This window comes from Pecten maximus, chromosome 17 (genome assembly GCF_902652985.1).
Source record: "Pecten maximus chromosome 17, xPecMax1.1, whole genome shotgun sequence".
NCBI lineage: Eukaryota > Metazoa > Mollusca > Bivalvia > Pectinida > Pectinidae > Pecten > Pecten maximus.
This window is the reverse complement of record NC_047031.1, coordinates 10,081,350-10,107,838: the sequence shown is the minus strand read 5'-3', so window position 1 is coordinate 10,107,838 and position 26,489 is coordinate 10,081,350. Positions and strand designations below refer to the sequence as shown.

The 26,489-nt window shown below is 36.8% G+C and overlaps 1 protein-coding gene across 12 annotated transcripts in view; it reads left to right on the top strand.

The window, feature by feature from the left end:
* LOC117315620 (transcription factor 4-like) overlaps positions 1-26,489 on the top strand; it is a 76,438-nt gene that overhangs the window by 8,579 nt on the left and 41,370 nt on the right. For all 12 annotated transcript variants that reach the window (XR_004529727.1, XM_033869895.1, XM_033869891.1 and 9 more), the window contains exons 3-8: positions 407-500; positions 13,697-13,755; positions 14,382-14,466; positions 14,915-14,964; positions 18,566-18,650; positions 20,192-20,226. Coding sequence is in view for 11 of the 12 variants with exons in the window: in XM_033869895.1 (XP_033725786.1) it covers positions 407-500; positions 13,697-13,755; positions 14,382-14,466; positions 14,915-14,964; positions 18,566-18,650; positions 20,192-20,226 (408 nt within the window). In the remaining variant the exon portion in view is untranslated. The remainder of the gene's footprint in view (positions 1-406; positions 501-13,696; positions 13,756-14,381; positions 14,467-14,914; positions 14,965-18,565; positions 18,651-20,191; positions 20,227-26,489) is intronic.

The following is a 26,489-nucleotide window of genomic DNA, read 5'->3' as shown; positions in this document are numbered from 1 at the left end:
AATGATAACAGTCTATACAATTGTGAAAGACAAAGAATGATAACAGTCTATACAATTGTGAAAGACAAAGAATGATAACAGTCTATACAATTGTGAAAGACAAAGAATGATAACAGTCTATACAATTGTGAAAGACAAAGAATGATAACTGTCTATACAATTGTGAAAGACAAAGAATGATAACTGTCTATACAATTGTGAAAGACAAAGAATGATAACTGTCTATACAATTGTGAAAGACAAAGAATGATAACTGTCTATACAATTGTGAAAGACAAAGAATGATAACAGTCTATACAATTGTGAAAGACAAAGAATGATAACAGTCTATACAATTGTGAAAGACAAGCAAGTGATCCCTGATTTTGTATAAACCAATTAAAAATGTCTGTTTTGTTGTGTGTAGATGTTTTCTCCACCGGTGTCCAAGAATGGTCCTCCTGTCGGCCCGGCGGGGGCAGCGAGTAACATGGAGTTTGGTGGCTACAAATCAGGTTCTCGTAAGTATCCCTCTTAATTACATCTTTGTCAGATACACTGTAGATGTTAATTCCTTTTATGGTTCAAAAATCTGTAAATTTTTTGAATGTTGAAAACAGAAATATTCAAAAGGAAATTTTGAAATGGACTGAAGTCTCCAGTGTGACGGAACTGAAAGCGAAATTGCAAAGTGAGACACCCTTATTTTTCTGTCGGCGGTAACATTTCTGTTAATCTCTAAATTTCTAGCATGTGAGCTATCGTAATGGAACCTGAAATATACTTATATCTATACACAGAATAATGTTGCCTATTTGTGAATGCTTTTTCCAAAATGGAAAAAGGCCCTTTCTAGACACAAGTGCATCATCTTTAGATTTCGGTATTGATCATTTACATGCCAAACCCAAATTGAAAGCATGATTTTGTAAGAATTATAAGTCTTTTCAAGATGAATTAAAAAATGAATTAATTGCAATATGATTTAAAGGGAATGGTGGTCACATGAATTGTATTGTTCACATGTTGACCTGAAGGCCGATACTGATACACCTGTCGATCTGAATTTGTTGAAGACACGAAGACACTGACATTGTCACATGGAGATCTGAATTTGTTAAAGACACTGACATTGTCACATGGAGATCTGAATTTGTTAAAGACACTGACATTGTCACATGGAGATCTGAATTTGTTAAAGACACTGGCATTGTCCAATAAGTGAATATAAACTTGTATGGTACAGTATGCATACTAAACACATGGATGAAAAGTACCAAATCTTCACATTATAAAGATTTAAAAACAAATGTGCATTGTAAAAACATTAAAAGAACTTCCTTACATGTATCCCCATACAACTCCCGCTAGTCATTAACACTTGTAAATAGTAATATGCTACCCTACTTCACAAACACAATTGTTCTTTACACACATGCCCCCATGATGCTTGGTTTGATTAAGCATTATTTAATGTCCTCTCAACAGCTAAGGCCATTTAAGGATGGCCTCCCCTGTGTGCAAGAGATGCATGGGTTAGGTGTATGCATGTTACTTTTGAGAGGCTGCGCAATATGTTCTTGTTTGTCTCCTAGTGATAACATAGAACTGATGCTGACTTTATAGTGCTACCTCGTGATCACTGAAGCATACTGTCATCTCATGATCACTGAAGCATACTGTCACCTCATGATCACTGATGCATACTGTCACCTCATGATCACTGAAGCATACTGACGAAGACACCCAGCAGGACTCCCCACCGGTCACATTATACTGACCATGGGTAACCAAGTCGCTCCACTCCTATAATGCTGAGCGTCAAGCTGGAGTAATAGCTACCATTTCTATGGACTCTGATATGTCTCCGGCCAGAGGACAGAACCCAAAGCATAGGCAATATTCAACTCAAGGCCGAATGTGAGGCATTGTCAAGGGAGACATCAGGAAGAAGAAAGTTGTTTAGAAAGAAGATAAAAGATAAGATTCCAAATGTAGTCGCCTTGTACAATCATGCATTGAGGGCAGTAGGCACAATTCTTGCATCCTGCAGGGCAGCCCATGATACAATGTGCCAAGTGTAAACAAGCACGGTTTCATTAACGTATTACAAAATATCGGTATGGTGATGTACCAAATAAATTAACCTCAAGAATGGATCTACTTTTAAAAGTGTTTTTATCAATAATCATTCTGTAATAGGGATCAGTATCTTCTGATATGGACTGAAAACAGGATCAGAATTTATAGATGGGCAGTTTTAAAGTGAAAGTACATTTTATAGAAACATAGATCAGTATATTTCTTTTTCTTTTTAGTTCTACATTGAGCTAAATTTATCTCTGTAAGTACATCAGCTATCATAAGGAAACCCGAAATAAACCTATATCTATGTATAACCAAATGCCATTTTCAGATTGAATATACTTATATCTATATATAACCGAACACCTATTTCAGATTTAATTTTTCAACCAAAATCTACTGTCTATTGGACTAGGAATTAATGAGGATCATTTGCTGAACAACCATTGGAAATTATCAAAATTAGAATTATCATTAAGGGATGACTGTTTGATGGTACATATGTACAGTGTATATATTGTCCCTGCCTGACTCAACAGTCAGTACTACAAACCATGTGTGAAAGTGCTAATTTGGACCCGAATGTATTGCCTGCCCAGACAGGTCATTTCTGTAACTGATATTCGTTGGTATTTTTTTAGATTGGTAGACTACTGAGCAAAATCATTGTTGCATACCATTCAAAAATTTTACAAATGAAGAAATGTTACTTTGAGAGCAGTTTTGAATTTAAATGAAAAAAGACTGAGATTATGTGAAATCATCTTAAGTACTATTGGGTTGTTTGTTAGAAATAATCTTTTCAGAAGACCAGAAAACACTGGCTTGAAATGAAATTTTGTATCCTGTCAGTTTGTAATTTTCATTTTTAAATTGAAAGGAAATTTTTTAAACAGAATCTTAGAAGGAAATTTTAAGATTCCAAGAAGTTATACAAATACATTTTGAAAGTTGACAAGGCTGTGAGTGGTTGTGGGCTGATTGTGTCCCCCCCTTCTGGGCCCCCCATAAAGTGTGTCACACAGGTGTCTGAAGGAATGTCGAATAGACTTGCATGTTTGGTGAAGCATGTACTGACTGTTCATGTTCAGCCAGGTGCACTTGGTGTCCCCCTTCTGCAAACAAGGGGCTTCTAGAAGGGATAACTTGATTATTCATGAAAACCTAGGTCTTTCTTGTAATTTGTCGCCAAAACAACCATAATTCTCATTGATAACAATTCATCGTCTCAAAAAAGTGTTTCAATGGCAACTGAAAATAGACCAGTTGTATGTGCTATTTTTTGGACAGTTTTCAGTAAATTTTTAAGTTATTTTGATCCACGAAAAAAACCTCAGTAATTTAATGAAGCTGCACAAATCTTTGGCTGGAAGGCTAAGATTAAAAAGAAGAAAAAAAATCAGATAATTACCTGCTAGAAACTCAGCATCGCAATGTATGTAAAATTTCCTGTGTCATTTCCATAATTTCAGCTATGATAAATCATGTAGGCAATGATAATGTAAACATAACTGTCAGTGAATTATGTAAAAACAATTCACACAAAGAAAAACTCACATGAAGGGAGACATTGTCTTATCAAAGATTGTAGTTATTTTTAAAACTTGCATGTATTTAAATGTAATGATTTTTAGGTCATCTGACCCAAAGGGTCAGGATGACCTATAGTCATCGTGCTTCGTCCGTCGTCGTCCGCCGTCCGCCGTCCGCCGTGCGCCGTCCGTAAACTTTTTCTTTCAAAACGCTACTCCTCCTTAACGCTTGGGTGGATTACTTCCAAATTTGGTTTGAAGCATCATTGGGGGAGGGCAATCATATTTTATATAAATGAGGCTGGTCTGACCCCTGGGGCCAGAAGGGCGGGGCCCCAAAAAGGGAACTTAGGTGAATATTGCTATAAAATCCTACTCCTCCTTTACCCTTGGGTGGATTACAACTAAATTTGGTGTGAAACATCATTGGGGGAGGGCGGTCATATTTTATATAAATGAAGTTGGTGTGACCCCTGGGGCCTGAGGGGCGGGGCCCCAAAAGGGGAACTTTGATGAAATTTTGCTATAAAATCCTACTCCTCCTTAACCCTTTAGTGGATTTCAACCAGATATGTTGTGAAACATCATTTGGGGAGGGCGGTCATATTTTATATAAATGAGGCTGGTGTGACCACTAGGGCCTGAGGGGCTGTGCCCCAAATGGGGAACCTTGATGAAATTTTGCTATAAAATCCTACTCCTCCTTAACCCTTTAGTGGATTTCAACCAGATATGTTGTGAAACATCATTGGGGGAGGGTGGTCATATTTTATATAAATGAGGCTGGTGTGAGCCCTGGGGCCAGAGTGACGGGCCCAAAAAAGGGAACTTTGATGAAATTTTGCTATAAAATCCTACTCGTCCTTAACCCTTTGGTGGATTTCAACCAGATATTGTGTGAAACATCATTGGTGGAGGGTGGTCATATTTTATATAAATGAGGCTGGTGTGGCCCCTGGGGCCAGAGGGGCGGGGCCCCAAAAGGGGAACTTTGATGAAATTTTGCTATAAAATCCTACTCCTCCTAACACCCATAGTGAATTATTATCAAATTTGGTGTGAAACATCATTGGAGGAGGACAATCATATTTTATATAAATGAGGCTGGTTTGACCCCTAGGGCCAGAGGGGCGGGGCCCCAAAAGGGGAACTTTGGTGAATTTTTGCTATAAATCCTACTTCTCTCTAACCCTTGGGTGGATTAATACGAAATATGGTGTGAAACATCCTTTGGGAAGCGTGGTCATATTTTATATAAACGAGGCTAGTGTGACCCCTGGGGCCTGAGGGGCAGGGCCCCAAAAGGGGAACTTTGGTGAATATTTGCTGTTAAATCCTAATCCTCCCTAACCTTTTGGTGGATTACAACCAAATTTGATGTGAAACATAAGGTGACGGCAATCATATTTTTTACTGAGACAGGTTTGACCCCTGGGGAAAAAAAGATGGGGCAAAAGGAGCGCTTAGGTTAAACATTTCTTAAAAATGCAATTCCTCCTTAATGCCTGAATTGATTACAACCATATTTAGTATGAAACATCATTGGGGAAAGGCAATCCTAATTGATATAAATGAGTCTTGTCTGACCCATTGGGACAGAGGGGCATGCCCCAAAAATGGGAACTTGGCTAAAATTTTGCTTTATGATGCTGCTCTTCCTGGACAAGCTAAATGGATAAAAACCAAATTTGATCTAAAACATAACTGGCTGCAATAAATAATTTATGGTAATAATGCTGGATTGGGGTGTGTGTCCCTGCTGTAAGTGTAAGTGTTTGTCAGATGACCGTTAAGGCCCATGGGCCTCTTGTTATCTATAGATGTTATTTTTCTGTTGGTGAAGTCAGAGGATGTGGAATCAACATTTCACTTTAAAGTTTTGTGTCTAGATTGGTTGCTCAAAAAGTATAAGTTCAATTTGTGATCAATATAATGTACACACAGCCATCATTTACATAATATTGTCCTGAATGTATGGTCCAGAGACTGGAAATCAGGGTGAAATTTGTATAAAATCTGTATTGCTTCTTGATTTTCTTTTGCAATTTATGTATAAAGTCTATAATGTATAGAGGGTGCTTCCATAATATCAAGTGAAGATTTGTTTGGTTGTTTTGGGAAAATCTACTGAAATTTAAGTGAATTTCGGAGTTTGCTTAAAACTTGCTATACTCACAAAGCGGGACAGGCGAAATATAGAACTACGTGTAATTCTTGTGTTCATGCTTATTCTTATCAGGACCAGACTGTTTGTCACTGTAAATTACAATTGTCTTAATTGTTTTAAGCACAATTAAAGGTATCTATAGTTGAAATATCAGGTGTGCTCTCCAGTGATGTATGGTAAGTTTTGATTGAAAAGCAGCAGCATCATGTTATCTTTGGTGTAGATTTCCCTGGGACAGTTAATTAAAAGAATTAAGAAGCCAACCAATCTGATAGTCTTACCTCCCCTTTCACTGGGGTCCCCCCCCCCCCCCCCCCCAATTTCATTCTCATACTTCCCTTTTATGGAACTACAAGTGTAAAATTTTGAAGTGATATGTTGAAGACACCCATAGGCCACCTGGCTAAGTGTTATTACATACAGAAAATGGGGCTCCCAAAGGGGATTCCTCAAAGCATTTAGTTCCTGGTAAAGGTAAACTGCTACTTAATTGATTTTTGACATATATATTGAATGGCACCTCTGCCAAGATATATCATTCTAATAATGTTGACTATATAGAAACACTTGCATTAAAACCCTGTATCTACAACATGCACAGGTAGTGTGAAGATTCGGGGCCTACATCTGCCATGTAAACAACTTGAGGAGATCTAGAGAGGCCCTGTGTTCTGTACCACAGATTTCGGCCTACATATAGTGTCTCAGGGGCTCAATGCTGTGTACAGATTCAGAGGCCAATATTATTAGAACACGCCTCCCATCATTCTTGACAGATTTGGGGACAATGTCTTTTTCTTTTTTGATATACATCACAAGGGTCTGTTTTTTCTTGTAAAAGTTTGAAACCTCCTCATTATGTTCAGATTTGGGGCTAACCTTCATCATCGCTTTATCGGCACTGGCCATTCCTTTACAGAATTAGGTTGTACAGAATTGATGCCTACATTTCTGCACTTTTTTCACCTGTCTTTAAGCTTCTCAGTAACTGTGCATCTGTTTACAGCTTTCCACAAACTCAAGCTAAGTAGACACACAGTGTGCTGAACTTTCATGTGTCTTGATTCTCTCCACAAACTCTACATCTGTCTTGCATCTCCACTATCTCTACATCTGACTTACATCTCTCCACTAACTCTACATCTGTCTTGCATCTCTCCACTAACTCTACATCTGTCTTATATCTCTCCACTAACTTTACATCTGCGTAACATCTCTCCACTAACTCTACATATGTCTTCATCTCTCCACTATACATCTATCTTGCATCTCTCCACTTACTCTACATCTGTCTAATATCTCTCCACTAACTCTTCATCTGTCTTGCATCTCTCCACTAACTCTACATCTGTCTAACATCTCTCCACTAACTACATCTGTCTTATATCTCTCCACTAACTCTAAATCTGTCTTGCATCTCTCCACAAACTCTACATCTGTCTTACATCTCTCCACTAACTCTACATCTGTCTTATATCTCTCCACTAACTCTACATCTGTCTTACATCTCTCCACTAACTCTACATCTGTCTTGCATATCTAGATCTCCACTAACTCTACATCTGTCTTACATCTCTCCACTAACTCTACATCTGTCTTACATCTCTCCACTAACTCTACATCTGTCTAATATCCCTCCACTAACTCTACATCTGTCTTATATCTTTCCACTAACTCTACATCTGTCTTGCATCTCTCCACTAACTCTACATCTGTCTTAATCTCTCAACTAACTCTACATCTGTCTTATATCTCTCCACTAACTCTACATCTGTCTTATATCTCTCCACTAACTCTACATCTGTCTTAATCTCTCAACTAACTCTACATCTGTCTTATATCTCTCCACTAACTCTACATCTGTCTTACATCTCTCCACTAACTCTACATCTGTCTTATATCTCTCCACTAACTGTACATCTGTCTTACATCTCTCTACTTATTACATCTGTTTCCCTATTTTGTACAGTTAGGGCCTATATATATATATCACTCGACCAACTCTGCACCTGTCTTTACAGGTTTCCACCAACTCCACATCTGTGAGGCCCTGTGCTCAGTTTGACTTAAATCTCTGCTGAAACTCTACATCTGCCTCCCTGGCATCTGTGTATACATACCCTGTATCCCACATCTCCCCGACTACTGATACAGATGTCTTTTACATCTGTGTGGCACCCCTCCCTGGGATCGGTGTTGGCCTATATTGCACACACTGAAGTAACACCTCACAGCTATAAATACACACACTTTCCACCAGTCTGTACACCTCTACCAATGAATTGTCATGTTGGTACTAGGATGTAAAGGGTTGGATTGCCATAGGTCTTGACATGTCTATAGCTACTACTAGCCAAGAAAAGTACAAGCTGCTCCATTCATGGCTTGACCTCTGTTAGGGTTGTTACTGACCAGGGTCACTGGCTGTTCCATGACTTGGCCTCTGTAAGGGTTGTTACTGACCAGGGTCAGTGGCTGTTCCATGACTTTACCTTTGTTTAGGGTTGTTACTGACCAGGGTCACTGGCTGTTCCATGACTTTACCTTTGTTAGGGTTGTTACTGACCAGGGTCACTGGCTGTTCCATGACTTGGCCTCTGTAAGGGTTGTTACTGACCAGGGTTAGTGGCCATGGCTGTTCCATGAGTTGGCCTCTGTTAGGGTTGTTACTGACCAGGGTCACTGGCTGTTCCATGACTTGGCCTCTGTTAGGGTTGTTACTCGGACCAGGGTTAGTGGCTGTTCCATGACTTTACCTTTGTTTAGGGTTGTTACTGACCAGGGTCACTGGCTGTTCCATGACTTGGCCTCTGTTAGGGTTGTTACTGACCATGGTCAGTGGCTGTTCCATGACTTTACCTTTGTTAGGGTTGTTACTTGGACCAGGGTTAGTGGCTGTTCCATGACTTGGCCTCTGTAAGGGTTGTTACTGACCAGGGTTAGTGGCCATGGCTGTTCCATGACTTTACCTTTGTTTAGGGTTGTTACTGACCAGGGTCACTGGCTGTTCCATGACTTGGCCTCTGTAAGGGTTGTTACTGATCAGGGTTAGTGGCTGTTCCATGACTTGACCTCCCTCATTGATATGTTTTAACTCGTTGGTCCTTGGCATGACCTTGGAGAGGCACTGCCCAAGGTCATGTTATAGATGCATGGTTCTAGTATTTAATTTGAAATCTGCAATAGTAGGATACTTAACCTTAATGCTCTCTATGCCAAAAATGGCATCGGGCCAAAAGTGGCATCGGGCCAAAAGTAGCATAATGTCTCCATTCTGTCTTGGGTCTTCTTGCTACATTCCAACTTGTACAACCTCAGCATTGATGCTTTCCGTCTATTTCTGTTGTTCTTCTCTGTGTGATTTTCAGTCTTTCTCTAGCTCTTCTTCCTTCTGGTTTCCATTCCAATGCTGTAAAACAGTTGTTTGTTTTTTTTCTGTTCGTCGTTTTCTTTTTAGTTATCTCGGACAAAGGGGAGCTATTGCAATGCCCTTGGGATTGTCCATAGAGAGCTTAGTTGAAGTTTTTATAAAACTGTCTCTCTAGTTAAAACGGATAAGCGGAATGATAAATAGCGCACTGACATTGCTTGCCATATCAAGCACTGTAGATTAACTACCATTAGCGCGATCAAAATTTAGCGATCAAGATTACCGCTAAAATGTGTACTTTTACAGTATGTCAGTTCTACTTTTCTGTTCAATCTTTCAGAAGGTGTTTTAATGAATTTTGCTGATAATAGTCCCTATTTTTTTGAAATTATTTAATATTTTAGCCAAATTCTCAAAATTAAAAATATGCAGTTAACTCACCAATTTTCTCCCCCAATAAGGCAGAAAAAAAGTCCTGCGATTCCATTAGACTTACTGGAAAAATTATAATAATTACTTTTGTCCTAGCAGTCACACCAATTGAAACAGAATAAATGAAAATTTTTGGAATGAGAGATCTAGCCAAGGGAGATAACCATATATGAGTAAATTATGTAGTCAAAATGATAGCTCAGGCAATTTTGTACTTGTATAGAGCCCCCAAATGTGGCCTCTACTCCATGAATGAAAAGGGAAATTTAAATACCCAATTCTCCAGTGTAGGGTCAGAGGTTGGTCTGTCTGAGTTCGGATGTCGTGTGTAGTGTAGGTCAAATTTCTTATCTACCTGTGAAGCATATATTAGCTGTCAGTTTTTTACCTGGTGTATATATATATTGTGAGGTGAGAAGTGTGGTAGGGATTAGCCAGAGTTGTGTATATAGCCGAGTTCTATCCTCGTCTTCAGGCTTGCTTTTATAACACCAATAAACATTTTGCGTGTGTCTTGTTCCAGAAGTTTTGGTTCCATAGCATGTATAAGTGAACTTGTTTAATAAATTATAATAATCTTCATAGAATATTTTTTCAGTTTGGACTCCACTCATATTCTGAAACCTTACATGTTATCCCAGTATATGTGCCGACAACATCATTAACTAATTGGATGTTTGTTTTTAGTTCATTAAAGAATATGAAAATGTGCTTGATGAAACATAAATTGCCCATAATCTTCAATATTTCAGAAGGTACTGTCAATGTTAATTTTGTGGATTTCATATTTCTTTACTGATTGGGTTTAAAAAAACTTAAAAACTTAAAATCTTAAAAAGAAGAACATTTAAAATCCAACATTGAGAAATGTTTAACCAGGACAAATGACTAGCATATTACCTCTTCAAACCCATTGCAAACATTCTCAAATACAGTAACTGTTGTAGGCCAGCTGATCAGAACTTACACTGCAGCAAGTACTGTGTGAAAATACATGTCAGTGAAAAGTTTATTGTCGTCAGTCCTATAAAAAATAAATATCACATTTTGGCAGAGGTAAACCAGACCAGTGGTGTCAAGTTTTTTATTTCATCAACTGTGAAAATGAGGAGCGTGTTTTTGTGTTTGGATGTTGAACAGCGTGTCTAGTAGTGATATCAGACAAGACAATAAAATGAGCTATGGTGATAGGTCACGCTTGTTGAATGGGCTTTTGACAATTTTGCGGTTGCAGATGTACAAAATTGTAGAAATGTAATACAAGCAGAATTTTACCTGTGAAAGGCAAAGGTAAAAAAGAATTGTTTTAATTTCATGTTTAGGTCCTTATGTATTTGACTTTCTTTTGTATGTCTTCTTTGAAAAAAAAAATTGCATGGACATCTGAAATTATCTTGTGAAGTTTATGAAAATTACATCAAATAAATCAAATTGTACCATGAGGAATATTACCAGGAAAGCTAAAACTATATTAATAAAATTATAGTTATAGTAATGATGTAGGGTATTAACCTGGATTGGAAATTAAATAAGAAATTCTACTCGGTATATATAGATTAGAAATCCTACTCGGTATATATAGATTTGGTAAAATTTAAACAACTGGAGTGAAGATGTCATTGTTTATAATTTAAAGGTATCAATTTTCATTTTTTGTGCCCCCGAGGGACATTGTTATTTGAAAAAGATTGACCGCCCCATTAACATAGTTGACTTTGGACTTCAGGTTGGTTTGTCCTTGTGTTGAGATACCAGTGACCTGATATTTAAGTGATAATCAGGTTGGTTGTGTTGAGATACCAGTGACCTGATATTTAAGTGATAATCAGGTTGGTTTGTCCTTGTGTTGAGATACCAGTGACCTGATATTTAAGTGATAATCAGGTTGGTTGTGTTGAGATACCAGTGACCTGATATTTAAGTGATAATCAGGTTGGTTGTGTTGAGATACCAGTGACCTGATATTTAAGTGATAATCAGGTTGGTTTGTCCTTGTGTTGAGATACCAGTGACCTGATATTTAAGTGATAATCAGGTTGGTTTGTCCTTGTGTTGAGTTACCAGTGACCTGATATTTAAGTGATAATCAGGTTGGTTTGTCCTTGTGTTGAGATACCAGTGACCTGATATTTAAGTGATAATCAGGTTGGTTGTGTTGAGATACCAGTGACCTGATATTGAAGTGATAATCAGGTTGGTTTGTCATTGTGTTGAGATACCAGTGACCTGATATTTAAGTGATAATCAGGTTGGTTGTGTTGAGATACCAGTGACCTGATATTTAAGTGATAATTAGCTTGATATCTACATAAATAACCTTATTTCAATTTCAAATGTGCATTAGAAGCAGGTGAGTGATACAGACCCATTTGGCTTCTTGTTGTATCACTTTCTGAATCTGTTTATAAATATACATGTATATGTGTATAACATAATTAGCATTTATATAAGATTATAATGATGCAACAGGACCTGTATGCCTTTTGTGTCTGTGAACATGTATGAATACAGGTATTCTTACAATCTCCCTGTATGACTTTTGTGTCTGTCCCTGTATGACCTTTGTGTCTGTCAACATGTAGGATGACACAAATTGTTATGACCCTGTATGACCTTTGTGTCTGTCAACATGTAGGATGACACAAATTGTTATGACCCTGTATGACCTTTGTGTCTGTCAACATGTAGGATGACACAAATTGTTATGACCCTGTATGACCTTTGTGTCTGTCAACATGTAGGATGACACAAATTGTTATGACCCTGTATGACCTTTGTGTCTGTCAACATGTAGGATGACACAAATTGTTATGACCCTGTATGACCTTTGTGTCTGTCAACATGTAGGATGACACAAATTGTTATGACCCTGTATGACCTTTGTGTCTGTCAACATGTAGGATGACACAAATTGTTATGACCCTGTATGACCTTTGTGTCTGTCAACATGTAGGATGACACAAATTATTAAGACGGCTATAGGCATCTACACCAATACTGTCATATCTGTTTGTCTTCAAGAAACATGAAAAGATTAGATATTGAACATCTGATGATGGCCCCATGCATTAGGAGTCCGTTATGATGGCAGCAAAGGAGGCAAGAGATTTGTTTAAGATTATTGGCTAATTGTCGTGGTACTATCATTAGCTGTGAGAGAGCCTTTAGCCTATTGATCCATAGCCTTAACACTATGTCTGGTTAGCTTCTTCCCTTACATCAGTTGTAACATTTCAACTTAGCATCTGGAGATTAGTATTAGTCTTCCAGGGTAAATAAATGAAATGATCAGGTTTAGAGGGGTGGGGGAATAACTGTAGTGTAAGTTTTTTAAGGGGAAAGGAATAACAAGTTAAAGGTTTTCAGGGGAGATAACTATAGTTCATTTTCTGACTAGATCACTGGAGGGGAGTGTAAGGAAGCTGACCCATGTTAGACTGTTTAGGTTTCTACAGAATGCTGTAACAGACCGCTCTCCCCCGGGTCAATTACACTCACAGCTTCATAACAGTGTCGCCAACAATACCACGCACCATTGTGTGGCAAATTTTTCAATTTTTATCGCTGATTGTTTCTTGAGGAGTTTGGCGCTGTCGCCGCGTTAGGTGACCGGTACGTCGGGCTTTAGAGGCAAGATGTATGATTTCGTCTTCGATTAGCTGTCAGTAGCGATGCCTGTTGGGAAAGAGAGATGCAGTGACGATTTCGCATCTCGGCAGTAAATGGCCTAGCAGTAATAGTTTTATGGCAACAGTATAGAATGGCACAAGCGACAGTGTCCAATATTTATCTTATATTTATATAGGTGGAGTAAAACATTTTCAGGTGCTCTCAAGACATTTGGACTACCTGTATATTACATCAATTATAATGTAATAAATATTAAATACATGTGGCAATCATACAAGTTATGAATGTCATGACTTGTGTCTTCTTTTGTTTCTTTGATGAGAACTTTGTCTGATTTCTGAACAATTTCTATAGAAAATAACAAGTTACAATGTCTGCCGGCATAACTTGAACAGGAATAATGATGACGAGACACCAAAGAGAACCAGGAGATTTATTTTTAATTAATATTTCAGTACATCTTGATTATATCTCAAAATCAATATTTTATATGTTTTTCAGAGATAGATGAAGGAACATGGTCCTCAACGAATCCCCCAGGTGGCTCGTTTGAAAATAGAGTAAGTAGAATTAAATATTATATTTACAGTTCTATCAGGAAGGATTTGAAAACATTTTTTGGCCAAAATTTATTACATAGACAGTATTGAGACTTTTGATTGGGCAATATCTACTGAACTTGGGCATCAGTATAAAGATCTTTGTACCACTGGCTTAAGAGGATAGACCCAGCCTCTAATGATAAGGATCTGTGCATATTCCTTGGGCCCAAAAAAATAATACATGTGTTAACACTAAAATGCAAGAAAAAATAGGGTAGGTAGGTTGGAAATCTTTTTATTTTTTTCAATAAATTTACTTTATATAGACAAGGTTGCTTTGAAATGGACAAAAAAAACTTGTAGTAGGCAGAAAAATATAAGGTTGGTAGAGTTAGCGAAAACACAGGTATTTTTTAGGCCCTTTGAAGCATTATTTGAATTTCATGACAATTAATTCAAAATTGATAAAGAATTATCAGTATGGGATGGCAATTTAGTAGAATACATGTGTTGGCCTTGACCTGCTCACATGGGCTGATGGACGGGACCTGAAAGGGTCAAATTGACAGAAATATTTCAAAACTCAGGGACCAGTAAGAGTCATGGGTCACTTGTTATGAAGGGTGTTTTTATTATTTTTTCAGATGTATGAAGGTCAAAGTTTTAATGGTCAACAACAGCAGAGTGAAAATGTGAATATGAGTTACCCTGATGTGAATGCATTACTGAGTAAGTATAGAATATGTTCCCCCATTTGATCGCTTTATTGAGCAAGTATATATATAGGCTACACGATTTTCTTAATGTAAATGTTTTACTGAGTAAATATAGGATAAGAGTTACCTCGATGTGAACACTTTACTGAGTAAGTATATATATAGGCTACACGATTTTCCTGATGTAAACGTTTTACTGAGTAAGTATAGGATATGAGTGTGAATGCTTTATTGATCATAAAAGTAAGTATATGTATATGTAGATCCTTTTAAGGACGAGCAAGTTAATTTGCAGAAAGATAATATGAAAATGGTTAATACATTAGTTCTCAGCTTATTGTAATAATTGTCCATAGTGCAGTATTACAGGAATAGACTAGTACTATTTGATATATCACAAGAAGCAGGTTATCTTTTTCTATGGTTTGGGGATATGTCTGATGATTTGTTGTTTTTTTCAGACAAAGAACCTGAGATACCCTTCAGATCAGGAGGAATGAACTCCTCACAGGTGAGTTCATGTTTACCTTTATACTACTACTGTTACTGAATTCTTTACCTTTAATATTGACCTTTATATATATACTACTGCACATGCTGATACTGAACTTTGACGTCAGATATTGACCTTAGTACTACTGCTGATACTGAACTTTGATCTTTACTATTGACCTTTATACTACTGCTGATACTGAACTTTGACCTCAGATATTGACCTTAGTACTACTGCTGATACTGAACTTTGATCTCCAATATTGACCTTTATACTACTGCTGATACTGAACTTTGATCTCTAATGTTGATCTTTATACTACTGCTGATACTGAACTTTGACCTCAGATATTGACCTTTATACTACTGCTGATACTGAACTTTGATCTTTACTATACTGAACTTTGATCTTTACTATTGACCTTTATACTACTGCTGATACTGAACTTTGACCTCAGATATTGACCTTAGTTCTACTGCTGATACTGAACTTTGACCTCAGATATTGACCTCAGTTCTACTGCTGATACTGAACTTTGATCTTTACTATTGACCTTTATACTACTGCTGATACTGAACTTTGACCTCAGATATTGACCTTAGTTCTACTGCTGATACTGAACTTTGATCTCCAATGTTGACATTTATACTACTGCTGATACTGAACTTTGATCTCAAATGTTGAGCATTTTAAACAATAATTGAAGATATAATTTCTGTCTTGAGGAAAACAATGGATTTAACAAGTCCATGTAAGTTTCAATCTCCTTAAAGAGCTTTGCACCTTATCAATACAAATTGGTGTCTGGTGGTTTTGAGTGGAGTGGACAGGGTTTATTTTGTACCATAACAATCCATTTCAATAACAGAAGTCATTTCCACCCATGCAATGACAATGGAATATTCTGTTAACTATTCCAGATCATTGCATGGCCTGTTCTATTTAATGAGATATGTATGGCTAGGATTGTCCTGGGCTCAGGTGCACGACACAGGAGCTCCTTGTTAGCAGGCTGTGTACAGCATAGTCTCAATCATCTGTAGGCATCACTGTCTCCATGTCACTTCCCAGTCTCTCTACCACCCCACCAGGTCTGGCAATAAAAGTAGGCTTTTTGTTATCCACTGTATGTGGTCAAAAGGCGACATTCTGGCCTCAGTATGCTGGGGAATATGAGTATACTTCTAAGTTATACCCTACTATGAATGACAGGTTAGTTTAGATTTTGTAAATTTTATGTCAAATGGAGAGTGAGGAGTTCCTATTATCCTTTATAGTAAAACTAACAAGAGGTTTATCTTATCACAGTAAACTAACAAGGGGTTTATCTTATCACAGTAAACTAACAAGGGTTTATCTTATCACAGTAAACTAACAAGGGTTTATCTTATCACAGTAAACTAACAAGGGTTTATCTTCATCTCAGTAAACTAACAAGGGGTTCATCTTATCACAGTAAACTAACAAGGGTTTATCTTATCACAGTAAACTAACAAGGGTTTATCTTATCACAGTAAACTAACAAGGAGTTTATCTTATCACAGTAAACTAACAAGGGTTTATCTTATCACAGTAAACTAACAAGGAGTTTATCTTATCACAGTAAACTAACAAGGGTTTATCTTCATCTCAGTAAACTAACAAGGAGTTTATCTTCATCTCAGTAAACTAACATGGGGTTTATCTTCATCTCGGTAAACTAACAAGGGGTTTATCTTCATCTCAGTAAACTAACAAGGAGTTTATCTTCATCTCAGTAAACTAACAAGGAGTTTATCTTATCACAGTAAACTAACAAGGGTTTATCTTCATCTCAGTAAACTAACATGGGGTTTATCTTCATCTCAGTAAACTAACAAGGAGTTTATCTTCATCACAGTAAACTAACAAGGGTTTAGCTTATCACAGTAAACTAACAAGGGGTTTATCTTCATCTCAGTAAACTAACATGTGGTTTATCTTCATCTCAGTAAACTAACATGGGGTTTATCTTCATCTCAGTAAACTAACAAGGAGTTTATCTTCATCTCAGTAAACTAACAAGGAGTTTATCTTCATCTCAGTAAACTAACATGGGGTTTATCTTCATCTCAGTAAACTAACAAGGAGTTTATCTTCATCACAGTAAACTAACAAGGGTTTAGCTTATCACAGTAAACTAACAAGGGGTTTATCTTCATCTCAGTAAACTAACATGTGGTTTATCTTCATCTCAGTAAACTAACATGGGGTTTATCTTCATCTCAGTAAACTAACAAGGAGTTTATCTTCATCTCAGTAAACTAACAAAGGGTTTATCTTATCACAGTAAACTAACAAGGGTTTATCTTCATCTCAGTAAACTAACATGGGGTTTATCTTATCACAGTAAACTAACATGGGGTTTATCTTCATCTCAGTAAACTAACAAGGGTTTATCTTATCACAGTAAACTAACAAGGGTTTAGCTTATCACAGTAAACTAACATGGGGTTTATCTTCATCTCAGTAAACTAACATGGGGTTTATCTTCATCTCAGTAAACTAACATGGGGTTTATCTTCATCTCAGTAAACTAACAAGGAGTTTATCTTCATCTCAGTAAACTAACAAGGAGTTTATCTTCATCTCAGTAAACTAACAAAGGGTTTATCTTATCACAGTAAACTAACAAGGGTTTATCTTCATCTCAGTAAACTAACATGGGGTTTATCTTATCACAGTAAACTAACATGGGGTTTATCTTCATCTCAGTAAACTAACAAGGGTTTATCTTATCACAGTAAACTAACAAGGGGTTTATCTTCATCTCAGTAAACTAACATGGGGGTTTATCTTCATCTCAGTAAACTAACAAGGAGTTTATCTTCATCTCAGTAAACTAACAAGGAGTTTATCTTATCACAGTAAACTAACATGGGGTTTATCTTCATCTCGGTAAACTAACAAGGAGTTTATCTTCATCTCAGTAAACTAACAGGTGGTTTATCTTCATCTCAGTAAACTAACATGGGGTTTATCTTCATCACAGTAAAAGTATGCAGCCATATTAAGGTCATCACAAAAATGAAACTGACCAGTTATGGTATGGTCATCACAGAACATCACAGGAAAATTGGCTAGTAAAACTTACCAGTCATAGTCACGTTAAGCTGACCAGGCAGGCATTCTCCAGCGTACAGTGACAAAGCTGTGAGGTCGTATGTGAAGATTCTAATTAGGTAGAAACTAGAGATGATTTACCAGCCTGTGGTCAAAGGTTTATCAGTGAAGTTTTGTAACTAATGGTGACACCATGATTAACCAGTGGTTTACTCAGTGATTTTGTCTGTATGACCTATTGACCTACACATAGATATCTTGACCTTTTGACCTTAAGCCTGTATGATCCATCGACCTACACATAGCCTCCCTTACTACCTTATGACATGATCTGGATTGCTTTTTTTACCTACATTGAGCTGGCCTGTACCTAGCTGACCTATATATAGCCTTTATGAACTGATGACGTCATTTTGTCTATAAGACTTAAATGAGCTTGTTGAATTAAATGTGACCTACATTTTGTCTATTAGCAATTAACGACCTTGTTGAATTAAATGTGACCTACATTTTGTCTAAAGTGTGACCTGTTTTACAGAACCTGATGGGCCCCACCGTGCCAATGTCTCCTAGCGCCATGTCACCCAGCAAGTACTCATCGTATTACAACAAACGGCCAGAAGGTAAGGCACAGTCTTACTCTGATTCACACCGGTCACTCAAAAATAACCCCACAAGGTCTGTAGCCTTACACTGACCCATACCGGTCACTAAAAAACAGAACCCCACAAGGCCTGCAACCTCACACTGACCCACACCGGTCACTTTAAAAAACATAACCCCACAAGGTCTGTCCCTCACACTGATCCAAAGCAGTCACTCTAAAAAACATAATCCCACAAGGTCTGTCCCTCACACTGATCCACACCGGTCACTCTAAATAACATAACCCCACAAGGTCTGTCCCTCACACTGATCCACACCGGTCACTCTAAAAAACATAAACCCACAAGGTCTGCTCCCTCACACTGATCCACACCGGTCACTCTAAAAAACATAAACCCACAAGGTCTGTCCCTCACACTGATCCACACCGGTCACTCTAAAAAACATAACCCCACAAGGTCTGCTCCCTCACACTGATCCACACCGGTCACTCTAAAAAACATAAACCCACAAGGTCTGTCCCTCACACTGATCCACACCGGTCACTCTAAAAAACATAACCCCACAAGGTCTGTCCCTCACACTGATCCACACCGGTCACTCTAAAAAACATAACCCCACAAGGTCTGTCCCTCACACTGATCCAAAGCAGTCACTCTAAAAAACATAACCCCACAAGGTCTGTCCATCACACTGATCCACAGCGGTCACTCTAAAAAACATAACCCCACAAGGTCTGTCCCTCACACTGATCCAAAGCAGTCACTCTAAAAAACATAACCCCACAAGGTCTGCAGCCTCACACTGATCCACAGCGGTCACTCTAAAAAACATTACCCCACAAGGTCTGCAGCCTCACACTGATCCACACCGGTCACTCTTAAAAAACATAATCCCACAAGGTCTGCAACCTCACACTGATCCACACAGGTCACTAAAAAACAGAACCCCACAAGGTCTGTCCCTCACACTGATCCACACCGGTCACTCTAAATAACAGAAACCCATTAGGCCTGCAGTCTCGCACTATATTTTCTCATTGCAGTGGATTCCATACAAAAGTTTAAACTGTATTATCTCCCTTTATTCATTTTACACTGAATATAGGTTTATAAATGCTTCACACCCGTACACTCTCTGTGAGCTCAGTGTGACCTTAATTAACATTACCTTTATACCCACTAAGCTGCATGCCTTTAAACATGCATGCTGTACAGTATAATTCTGAACGATAGCCTCTATTAGCTCAATACCAGGTAAGCTTATTTCAGTCCATACTTGTTACATTCTGTGCTCGACAGATCACACAACATCTGAAATATGAATTCCGTTAAATTTATTATAAAATATATATCTGGGGAAAACCTGTAATAGAATTTAGGCATCATGAGAGATGTTAGATGGGTAACTTGTGGAAGAGGGGAAGTAACTCTTAGAACAGATGTATGTAGCTAAATGATATGTAGCCATTAAAAGTTATTCCAGAAGCTGCACTGGACATATCAGAAAGGAAGCATCTTATTGTACTAGTATTTATAGTGTTGCTTCTTCATTTCAGGCCGAAGAAGTGCTCATGGACCAAAGTCCAGAAAGGTAAGGGATATAGATTATTTTCATTTTGTCACCTAGCTGCATTTGCACGTAATTAATGGACAGTTTTTGAAACACCAGAGCATGCTTTATTAATGTCACTCTCATTAATTGATAGTTGTCAATCTGTCATTTTGATTTAGTTAAATGTGAAATATCTGATTCAGATTGTGAGACAAAATCTTCCCAAGGGCAGTATTTGATATTTGAGTTATAATCTGAGCCCAATGAGTATATATACCTATGAAATGCCACAAGATGATGTTATGACAAGTGTCATTGAAAACTACACTTAAAGAGATGCTCAAAATTTCGAAATTGTCCATTTCACTGGGGGGGGGGGGTTGTCCACATAACTCCTCCTAAATGTGTGAACCAATAATGAATCTGAAACTAAGATTCTTTCCCGACATGTCATGTGTTACCAGAACCGTTACTATGGGAACATAATGGAGGCTTGTGATTGAATTGGTTAAAATGGATATATTGTGTGCTTTAAGTGAAAAGTTGACCTATTTTCAAGTTCACAAGTTTAAGGGTCAAATATGTTAAAAACTTCCAGAATCTACTAAAGTTGCAGAAGACCCAGAGACATCAGGTACCTTGTACAGAGTGGTATACATTTCAGGGCTCAAAGTAGATATTTTTACAAGGTGGCCTATTTGGCTACCAAGTCATAAAATCTAGACGCCAATTGGAAAAGTTAGTCGCTGGCCAGTTGTCTTAACTTTAAAAAATCTTTTAATTCTTAAGTACAGTATAACATCTCTCTGTAACTTTTTTGATTGTGAACGTCATTTTAGCATTGACTGCAACCTTTGAAAGATTAACACAATCGCAAATTTTTTAGTGGCTATTCAGGCGCCTTGTAGGTCAATAACTGGTCACCAATGGTGAATTTAAGACGCCATGGCCACTAAAATAGGCGCCACTAACTTTGAGCCCTGCATTTTCCTGGTATATATGACCTTAACCTATTTTCAAGGCGAAATAGTTAAAATTCATTTACACATTCCAAATGGCAAATAGGGCGCCCTGCTATGGACTGATATGGAATTTTCTTACATCAATGACACCTGTTTTCAAAATCAGAGTTGTGTCAAGATATGTTCAAAACTTTATATATCTTTTTAAATTTCCAGAAGAACCATATTGTAATATTTTGCTAGTAGGTAACAAGGATTGGCCTAATTTCTAGGTCATCATTGTGAAATATGAAATATGTGACCATTTACACTTACATGTCTATATATAATGGGTTTTGCATTTAATTGAACAAATTACAGAGGTAATATTTGGTATTTCAATACCATTAACTGACTTGTGACAATGCATATGTTTGGGACAATATGGATTTATTTATAAATTAAAAAAAAAATATCTTAACTTATTTAGGCAAAAAAAAAAAAATACTAAAAAAATATCTAACACACAAAAAAATCATTAACTAAATTGAGTCATATGGGCTTATTAACTATCTATTTGTGGTGCTCTTGTTGGTGTTCTCCAGTTTTCTTCACTGGAGGCAACATTTTGTACATGTTAATTGAGAAATTGTAATGTTAATTACTCTACATCTGCAAAGTTGATAGTAGTATACAGAACTTTCTATAATGATTGTTATCTAAGTAATTAAGACTGTACTGAGCTTTTCACAGGGGTTCATACAGGAAGCTTATACTTTGGTACGCATACAGTTTAGTATGTCAATACACATAGCTACAATACAGCAGTGTTGGTTCAGGTGGATCAAATGGTCTCAGACTTGTTGTACCTGTGGGCGTACCTGTAAACGAGGATAGGGCCAATCACAAGTCTTCAGTGAAGTGTTCATGGTTGAGTGGGCCCAGCTGTTACCTATACACACCTGTACACAGGTACACTAGTTCTCTGTCATTGTCCCGAATCAACCACTGGAAACCTAACTGTTCTCACTAGGGGCTCCCAACAGGGACACCAATTAAAATCCACAAAATTTGAAACTCATATTTTGGAACTACTTTTTTCCTCTGAAAAAAAACTTTATAAAATATCAAAGTGTAGTGTAAGGAAATTTATACTGGTGTGTAAATGGTATAAGGACCAGAGCGATAATAAGCTAGTTGAATAACTCATGCAGAAGTTTGGATGAAATTTACTCCCGCTCACCTGATAAGGACCTATGAGAGCTTGAACGGGGATTAACTTTCCTCAACAAGTAGTCCCTTCTGACCCTTTGGTCAATATTTACACAAAATGTCAATATTTTTAATGCAAAAGCTATGTTATAAAGTTTTATGGGTGTGCTCTGAATCTCTGGAGGGTAATTTTATCATTTACATTTTACTTATGTGTTTTGAGTTTTACTGGTTACTTGTGAAAGAGAAAGTTTTATGACTGCTTAGCAGGCATTGTTAAAACAATGGGATATACTGCCTGTACTAGCTGTCAGGGATATCTGTCTGTGCTTGGTCTGGACAAAGTTGTCGGCAATAGATATATAGAATCTGGTGTCAAACCTTAAATATTTGATATTTTTTTCAAAGTCCTGAGATCCTGTACAACCAACTTTTATCTTTTAAGATATTTACTTAAATAGTTTACCCAAAGTACAAGTGTAGTCGGTACGATGATTAAGTACCTCGATCACTGTTTAGTTTTTAATGACTTCACTGTTGCGGTATGTCCCTACAGACAATGATATTCTCTGTGTTTAGATTACTAAGATGCCAATAATTTATAGCACTTTTGTTGGTGGTCTACTTCATAAAAATTGGGAAGTTACATGACCAGTAATGGTTACATTTGTTGCTAAATGACAGCTAAAGGGAAATAACTCTTTCATGTTCCAGTGTAAGGTCACCTCACTAGCTAATGCAGGGGTTAATCTAGGATTCAGGGAATACTACCCATTATGAAATTCAGGGGAAATGAAGGGCTACAGTGTCTTGAAATATTCTTTAAATTTTAACATTTTAAAGCTATTATTTGCTATAATTCTGGGGATTTCCCCTGATTTGGAGAATTTTCCCGTTTTATGGGATTTTTTCTTGATGGGGAATTTGTTTTTATTCAAAGGTGAAAACACCATCAGTGGGGAATACTACCTTAACTCGGTAGTAAAAATTGTCTTGGGAATATCTCTTTAGCATGGTGGTAGGATGTTTGCCTTGAGAGGAGTGGTTGAGTGGTCACTAACTTGAGTTTTTAGGTCACCTGAGACAAAGTCTCAAGTGAAATCAATATTTTAATTAGCTATTCTGTGTGTCTAAATCAATATTTAAATTAGTTATTCTGTGTGTCTAAATCAGTATTTTAATTAGCTATTCTGTGTGTCTAAATCAGTATTTAAATTAGTTATTCTGTGTGTCTTATAAATCAGTATTTTAATTAGCTATTCTGTGTCTAAATCAATATTTTAATTAGCTATTCTGTGTCTAAATCAGTATTTTAATTAGCTATTCTGTGTCTAAATCAGTATTTTAATTAGCTATTCTGTGTCTAAATCAATATTTTAATTAGCTATTCTGTGTGTCTAAATCAGTATTTTAAATAGCTATTCTGTGTATATGAATCAATATTTTAAATAGATATTCTGTGTCTAAATCAGTATTTTAATTAGCTGTTTTGTGTCTAAATCAGCATTTTAATTAGCTATTCTGTGTATCTAAATTAGTATTCTGTGTATCTAAATCAATATTTAATAAGATATTCTGTGTCTAAATCAATATTTTAATTAGATATTCTGTGTATCTTAATCAATATTTAATAAGATATTCTGTGTATCTTAATCAATATTTAAATTAGTTATTCTGTGTGTCTAAATCAGTATTTTAATTAGCTGTTTTGTGTCTAAATCAGCATTTTAATTAGCTATTCTGTGTATCTAAATCAGTATTCTGTGTATCTAAATCAATATTTAATAAGATATGCTGCGTCTAAATCAATATTTTAATTAGATATTCTGTGTATCTTAATCAATATTTAAATTAGTTATTCTGTGTGTCTAAATCAGTATTTTAATTAGCTATTCTGTATCTGAATCAGTATTTTAATTAGCTATTTTGTGTGTCTAAATCAGTATTTTAATTAGCTATTCTGTATCTGAATCAGTATTTTAATTGGCTATTCTGTGTCTAAATCAGTATCTTAATTAGCTATTCTGTATCTGAATCAGTATTTTAATTAGTTATTCTGTGTGTCTAAATCAGTATTTTAATTAGCTATTCTGTGTGTCTAAATCAGTATTTTAATTAGCTATTCTGTATCTGAATCAGTATTTTAATTAGCTATTCTCTGTATCTAAATCAGTATTTTAATTAGCTATTCTGTATCTAAATCAGTATTTTAGTTATTGATTAACAGTTAACATTTTTCACCAGCTTTTCTATCCGATCTATAAAATATCAAATGTACGTAAAAAATGAAAAGCTGTCAGAAACACTGGTTTGAATTATTTTACCAATTTTTGAATGTGGGGAATAAAGAAATTGTAATAAAGCAACATTAACCGACCTTGGCTGGTACGGAGACATTAAAAACCTGTAAAAGTGAATCAAGACGTGACAAATGCAGATAGGTTATTTTATAGGGGACTGATATCCAGTCTTATGTCTGTGGATTATGGAACAGGTTTTTATCAGTTTCAAGTGTCTAGGTTACAAAAAACATCTTTTACTAATTTTCTAAAAGGGAATATAGAACCAAATAACATTAAAATACATACCTGGAAAATTTTATTGAGGTATAACGCCATAATTTCTAATGTTAAAAATGGGTGTGGAATGGCACAGGTCTATTGTGTGATGATAGAGAGATGAAATGGAAGAATATGAAACAGAAAATGGATAGAGTTTTAGTAAATTATAATTCTTGATAGCTTCCATGTGTTACAGTTTAGGGTATGTGAAAGTGATTAGACCAAGCATATGTATCTAATCCACAGGGTGTTCAAGGGAACAGGTTAGGGGGAGGGAGAGGGAGATGGGGGGGTATTAAGAGAATGGGAGGGGACTTAGAAGGGATGAAGTATCTAAAAGGATTGGTACATGAAAATGTCAGGAGGGAGAATATTTGAAAAGGAAGGTGTAAAACAATAAAAGGTTTTGGGAACTAAGAAAATAGGAATTAAAAAGGGACAGGTGAGGCCAGAAAAAAAATGAGATTGAGGACGGGGATATTGTTGGAATGGGCTCAGTTTGTTCTTTTGCTCCAATTTACAATTTTGGCGGAGTATTGTAACTGAGGCGAAGGATTTCTACAGAAGTGAGATACAAATTTCAAGAATATCTAATGTGATAGTGAGATGAACGATATCTGGTGTAGTGAGGTGAAAGATATCTAGTGTAGTGAGGTGTAGGATATCTAGTGTAGTGGGATATCTAGTGTAGTGAGGAGTAGGATATCTAGTGTAGTGGAATATCTAGTGTAGTGAGGTGTAGGATATCTAGTGTAGTGAGGAGTAGGATATCTAGTGTAGTGAGGAGTAGGATATCTAGTGTAGTGAGGAGTAGGATATCTAGTGTAGTGGGATATCAAGTGTAGTGAGGTGTAGGATATCTAGTGTAGTGAGGTGTAGGATATCTAGTGTAGTGGGATATCTAGTATAGTGAGGAGTAGGATATCTAGTGTAGTGAGGAGTAGGATATCTAGTGTAGTGGGATATCTAGTGTAGTGAGGAGTAGGATATCTAGTGTAGTAGGATATCTAGTGTAGTGAGGAGTAGGATATCTAGTGTAGTAGGATATCTAGTGTAGTGAGGAGTAGGATATCTAGTGTAGTGAGGTGTAGGATATCTAGTGTAGTGAGGTGTAGGATATCTAGTGTAGTGGGATATCTAGTATAGTGAGGAGTAGGATAGCTAGTGTAGTGGGATATCTAGTGTAGTGAGGAGTAGGATATCTAGTGTAGTGAGATATCTAGTATACTGACGTGTAGGATATCTAGTGTAGTGGGATATCTAGTATAGTGAGGAGTAGGATATCTAGTGTAGTGAGGTGTAGGATATCTAGTGTAGTAGGATATCTAGTGTAGTGAGGTGTAGGATATCTAGTGTAGTGGGATATCTAGTGTAGTGAGGTGTAGGATATCTAGTGTAGTGAGGTGTAGGATATCTAGTGTAGTGGGATATCTAGTGTAGTGAGGTGTAGGATATCTAGTGTAGTGAGGAGTAGGGATACTAGGTAGTAGGTAGGAGATCTAGTGTAGTGGATATCTAGTGTAGTGGGGAGATATCTAGGTGTGTAAGTGAGGTGAGGATATCTAGTGTAAGTGAGGTGTAGGATATC